Source organism: Mandrillus leucophaeus, unplaced genomic scaffold (assembly GCF_000951045.1).
Source record: "Mandrillus leucophaeus isolate KB7577 unplaced genomic scaffold, Mleu.le_1.0 Scaffold153, whole genome shotgun sequence".
NCBI lineage: Eukaryota > Metazoa > Chordata > Mammalia > Primates > Cercopithecidae > Mandrillus > Mandrillus leucophaeus.
The window spans coordinates 1,242,830-1,248,829 of record NW_012101510.1 but is presented as its reverse complement, the minus strand read 5'-3'; the positions used below and the strand labels follow the sequence as shown (position 1 = coordinate 1,248,829).

Genomic DNA, 6,000 nt, shown 5'->3' with positions numbered 1-6,000 from the left:
TTTTAGTAGAGACAGGGTTACACCACGTTGGCCAGGATGGTCTCGATCTCCTGACCTTGTGATCTGACCGCCTTGGCCTCCCAAAGTACTGGGATTACAGGTGTGAGCCACCACACTTGGCCTAGCTTGCGGATCTTTAACAAAAACTTGTAACGTCCATATCATGGTTGTGCCATTGAAGTCAAGCCTGCAATCTGACCCCAATGGCAAGGCCTATGCAGGTGGGTTCCCTGGTGGTGCTTTCTGCTGGGGACAGGAACTCCCAGATAAGTTAACAGAGAAATAACGGGTTTTGTTTGAGACACCTGAAGCAAAACCCAGACTGAAGGAGAAACCCAAACCCTATTCCTCTTCACACTCCATATTACACATCAATCTGTGGTTGGGAGCCCCCAAGCCCTGGGGCAGGCAGCAAGGAGACAAGAGGCAGTGAGCAGGCCCCAGGCTCCCCTGGAGGCTGAAGACCGAACGGGGAAGAGCTGGGTCAGCATGCTGAGCTGGCCTTGCTCCTGTACCCTGACCACTCCTTCCACACCTCTGCTGTCACAGCTCTGAGGCCCATGGAGGACCCGGTGCAAGGTCTGCTCTTCCACTTGAGGCATGACGCAGAGAATGAGACAAGCTCCAGCAAGACGTAGCCTCTGCCTCCGAAGTGCCACAGAAAGCAATGCCCAACGCCAGAGGAGCAGAGGGTCCCCACTGCAGCCCTGCCTCCTAGAGTCAGGAGTCTGCCTGGCCAAGGTGACCTCCTCCGCAGGGCCTCCTCCCAGAGCTCAGGATGCCATGGAGCTCTTGGTTCTGCTGGGACCAGAAAAGGGAAGAAACACAGAATTTGCGTTCGACGGCCTGTGGGTTGGTGGGTGGGGGTGCTCACGGACACGAGGGCCTGTGCACAGAGGGACAGCTGGCGTGGACGCATAGACAGAAACAGACAGTGCCTCAGAGTGACAGAAGCAGAGGAGCACGGCCTCCGGAGGACACGGCGCCTGGGCTCACCGTCACGGAGGGCTCCGTGGACCTCCTGTCCAGTGACTTGGCTCTTCGGTGTGGAGACAGGGGGGAAGCCGAGGCGTCTGGGAGAGGAGCTGGGGGGGCTTCATTGGTGAAGTCCTGTGGCAGAGAGCAGCCGCCAGTCAGCGCAGCCCAGGGCAACACGGGCAGGTGAGGGACGAGCTGGTGCCGTCCACCCCTCCAAGAGCCGCCAGGGCCTTGCTCCTGGCGAGGGGCAGTGATCTGCCTAGCCCCCACAGCAAGCCTGCGGCAGGACCAGGACAGGACCCGGGTCCTGAGATGTCCTCGTTGACTGAGCAGCCTTTTCTTTTGGATTCCCAGTCACTGTCACTTTCCTGGCCCCACCCCATCCCCTAGCTTCTCTGAGCCACAAAAGGAAGAGCCCTGGGCTCTGTGGCAGCAGGTGGCAAGCCATGGGCCAGGCAGTGGGCACTAGGCACCTTGTGAACAAGAGAGAAGCCAGGAGAAGATGAGCTTGGACTTGGCCGGCTACAAAAGCAGCAGGCGGGTGCCCAGGAGGTTTCAGAAGCCGAGTCTACCTTGGGCTGAGTGGAGAAACGAAGGGTGCAGCTGTACTGAAAGAAAGAGTTAGGAAGGTATGACATTCAGCCTTGTCGCTGGGCTGCCTCAGAGAGGAAGAGAGTGATCCTAATTAAATCTGGGATCTAAAATGTGTGAGAATATCCTTCAGCAGAGACGGAGAAGGCTCTGATATGAAGCTGCAGGAGACAGGCCTGCCCTCGAGAAGGTCACTATGCAGAGGAGGCAGTCGGAGAGCAGAAGCCTGGCAGGAGCACAACCCAGGCCTGTGTGGAGGGGACTCGGCGCATGGGGTGCATGCTGACCCGCCCCCGAGCCACCCCTGAGATGCTGCCTGGCCCCAGGAACTCACCCGCTTCCTAGGGAACGCCCTCTTCTCGCTGCGGCCCTGGCGTGTGTCGCTGGATGGTGAGGGCCCCACTGCATTGGTCTCCATGTGCTCTGCCTTCTCAATGTCCAAGGCCTCAAACTTTTCAATCACCTGAGACCTCCTGCAAGAGAAGACACGAGGCCCTGAGGTGGCAGTGAGGTGAGTTGTGAGGTGGCAGTGAGCCGACTCCTCCCATGCCCAGCCTGGCCTGGGCCTGATTTCGCTCAGACTTGCACAGCACCGAGGTTGTCTAGACACGTGCTCAGCCAACCCGAGCTCCGCCTGTGCCCCTCCACAGCCCTCCCTCCCACCAGGCCTGCGCTTGCCCCTGCCCTCTGCCCCGCGCTGGAGGCCCCGCAGGCTCTGTGGTGTTGACCCACTCGGCATTCACACAGCTTGGCACCCAGCAGCCTCTCCTGAGCCACAGACATGATCAAAAGGCAACCACCACCTCAGAGGGCGGCCTCCATTCTCATTGCATCCCTCATGATCACAGTGAAGCCCCCACCCCAAAATTTAGCAAGAAAGAGGCCCAGGAATTAACATTGTTTCTGCCAACAGTAAAAGGAATCAAAGACCAAATTAAAACAAAAACAAAGCAGGCTGATTTCATGTGAGAGGGCTGGCGGCCTCCTCAGGCTGTCTACGGCTGGAGACGGAGCTGAGATGGGGGCGAAGCGGGTGGAGGAGGCGCAGCGCCACCCAGCGGCACAGCAGGAGAGCGCAGAGGCAAGACCTGAAAGAAAACAAGGCTGGGAAATGAATACACGGAAAAGCACTGCTTTTTCAAATCAAATAATGGTGAACCAAAATTATTCAAAGAATTAAAGAAGCAAAAACCCAACATAATCACTGAAGAGGGAGAGAGACCATGATTGTCCTCCAGCTGCAAGAAGTCACCCTGGTGGGGTCAGAAGTGGGGGACATGCCCACTGAGGCTCAGCTCACGGTGCCGGGCCTGTTCTCCTAGGGACACCTAAGTTACCTGGCGGGGAGGGTGTCACTAGTGCTCTGGACAAGAGGATAAGAACCCAGAGGAAGTGGGTGAAGGGCTTCCAAGCCTGGAAGCCTAATTATCTCCACAAGGAAAAGAGGAAACTAGATCAATTCCTGAGACCCCACCTCCCCCAAGAGGCCAGGTGCTTCTCAGGGAGGGCGAGGGAAAACCAGCCGCCTAAGATGTCTTCACCTCAGAGAGGAGGGCCCAGGGCTGGACTCTGAGGGCCCCGGGCTCTGCTTCCTCCCTGTGCTTAGACACAAAGTGTCTTCCTCAGCTCCCCTTCCTCCCTGTGCTTAGACACAAAGTGTCCTCCTCAGGAAAGAAGCCTGTGCCGTGCCAGCCTGCCAGAACTGGCAGCAGAGGCAGGCGCTGGGGTAGGGGAGCAGGAGAGGCCACGGCATTGTGAGAGCAGGAAGCTAAGGAAGCTGCTGGAGTTCCCGGGCACCCAGGGAAAGCTTGGTAAGTGCAGGCCAGGCGTCCACCACACTTGAGCCATTGTGGTGGGATCTTGGTGAGATTCAAGGCTCACCAACAGGCTTCAGTGCCGCCACTTCCCGGATGAGGGCTCCTCTGCCCAACACTGGGGCCTAGAAAGCCCCAGGAAAGCAGTGAGGAGCTGCTGGACTTGAACCCCATGCAAATCACATGCTGTGGTATTGTGGGGATCCAGACAGAGGAGTCATGGTGGAGAAGAGGAAAGGCACTTGCTACAGTTGCACTGCATGGGGGCCTGGGGAGATCCTGTAAGTTCACAGGCTCAGGCACCGGCTGCCTTGATCTACTGGGCGAGGAGGAAAGTTATTACTTGGTGCCCTGGAACCACTGGAGGTGGGACAGCAAGCACCTTACTGGTCAGCAGAGAAAACGGGGCCTGCACCCTGCAACTCCAGGGTTCCCAGGACACTATGTGCTGTGCTGAGGGTAGAGGGGTTACGGCTGCATGGGGAGCTGGCCTTGCTGCCAGTCACCAGCAGGCCAACCAGGATCACAGCTTCCCCCACTCAACAGCCAGAGGTGACTATCCAAGAAACACTCTGGACGTCAGAGGAATAGACACATCGAAGCCCAGAGCCAGTCAGGTTCAGATAGGCCTGCCTAGATGACTGTGGCTTGTCAAAAAACCAACCCCATAGTCCCAGCAGTCTGGCTCCTGGGCACACCTGTTGTGGCTGCCATTCCAGGAAGGTGTGGCCAATCTCTTGCCAATTTGGAGATTCTGCTCTAATCAACTAGGGGACAGGAATCCAACCAAGCACAGGGTGGGCTACTAGGGATCTAGTGAGCAGGCCTCGGAAAGCGACAGCAGCCAATCAGATGTCACCAGGGTCAGGAGAAAGGGATGCTGCAGTATTAGTATGCAGAACTGGCGGAGGGTGGGGCCAGCACCAGGTGAAAACCCATCTGTGTGGCAGTGCATGCAGAGTACAAAGCCCCCGAGACTGCACCTGTCCCAGGTGACAGGAGACAAGAACGAGTTCAAAAGGAGTCTCTCTGAGAAGAAGCCAAGCCAAGCAGGTGTGCTGAATGCTAATTCTGTGGTCTGGCGCTAAACCAGGACGTGGCTGATCCTGCTCTGGAGCCACCACGACACACAGCCTGCTTGCCAGCCAGCATGAAGCCTCCCCTGCCCACCCACTGGCCTCCTCCTCTCTCTAGCAAAACCCTTTACTTATATATTTTCTTAATTGCTTAAAAGAGCACCCTTGGCATCAGTCCTGGGTCACAGGATGGGAACAGGGACTTCCCGGCTGAGGCCCCACTGGGATCTGCACCAGCTATCCACTGTGAGAAGACACTTACTCCCGAGCCTCAGTTTTCACGTCTATAACCGGGGTGGTAGTAACAGGTCCTCATCAGGCTACTATGAAATGTTAAGGCAGCCAAGTGCTTAGCAGAGCACCCCAGGGCACTAGGCAGGGGCTGGGAACCACTTGGCTGCCCTTCCTTTCCCTAGGAAGTCAACGTGTCATTTTCCTCTCAAGAGCAGCATCTCTGGGAGACACTTCCTTATCCTGGAGACTAACCTGCAGGCTCACAGGTCCTTTTCATCTGGGACGTTTGGAAGAGTGGGTGGGCTGTCAGCAATGGTGGGTGTTCGGAAGAAAAGGGGGCAGAAGGTAAAAAACACTTCCCTCCACCTGCCCTTCAAGGCACGGGAGCTCCTGGCTGCCTTCACCTGTCCCTTCCAGTAGTGTCTCTAACTCTGAGCTCGAGGTTGTGGTTGGGGAAGGGAGGACACTCTGAGAAGACTTCCAGAACTATGGTTTGAACTTCTTTTCTGGACAGTGAACCTTGGGAACCTAATGAAAACTACCGGTTTTCTTCCCAGAAGAGTGCCTAACCTTAATCCTCTTCTGGGAAGAATACTGTGAAAACGTTTTATTGAGGGGGCAGGTCATCATGGACCTCCAGAAGTCTATCCATAAACCAGGCTGAGGAACCCTGGTGTCAAGGCAAAGCCTGAGTTTATAGATGCAGCGGTGCAAGCCTGATTGAAGGCGTGCTTGGGCACTTGGGTCTGGATCTGGGCTTCGAGGCCTCAGATGGCATCCAGCTCTTTCTCTAGTTCTCCAGGAAACTCTGGAGAAGGGCAGGGCAGGGCATGGGCCCGCCTCTTCTTAGGTAGCAGTCAAGTTCTGCACCTGTGCCCCTTGGTCCCTGCCCTAGGTCCAGATGTCCAAACTCTCTCTCTCTCCAGCCAGTCAAAGTCTTACAGGGCAAAAAGCAGTGCTCCCCTGGAGGGCAAAAGTAATGCTGTTGGGTGCTCGGCTGCTTCACAGGTTGCCTCAGGCTTCCTGGGTGAGCAGGAAGCTCCCCAGGGAGCATGTCCTTGAGAGATGAACCAGTGCTGCCCCCATCTTCCTGGGCACAACCGTCTGCCTCTGAACCTCTCTCAATGCCCTTTGCCCACCCTGGGACCGACAGGGTGAGGAGCGCCTCTGTCACCACATGTAGCTTTAGGGTCTTCCTGCCTCCATGCCACTTCAGAGAACAGAAATGGCCCAGGAGGATAAGATCCAGCCCTACAAGAACCAGGCAGCTGAGAACCCACCAGGGAACCTTAAGGCCCCAGTCCTAG

At 56.6% G+C, this 6,000-nt stretch overlaps 1 protein-coding gene across 1 annotated transcript in view; it reads right to left on the bottom strand.

Annotated features, from left to right (window-relative positions):
- The window catches only part of MPRIP (myosin phosphatase Rho interacting protein), a 113,775-nt gene that overhangs the window by 41,166 nt on the left and 66,609 nt on the right, over positions 1-6,000 (bottom strand). Inside the window, exons 7-9 of the mRNA XM_011975297.1 lie at positions 1,904-2,042; positions 997-1,110; positions 466-551 (exon numbers count right to left, since the gene is read on the bottom strand). Coding sequence (XP_011830687.1) covers positions 466-551; positions 997-1,110; positions 1,904-2,042 — 339 coding nt within the window. The remainder of the gene's footprint in view (positions 1-465; positions 552-996; positions 1,111-1,903; positions 2,043-6,000) is intronic.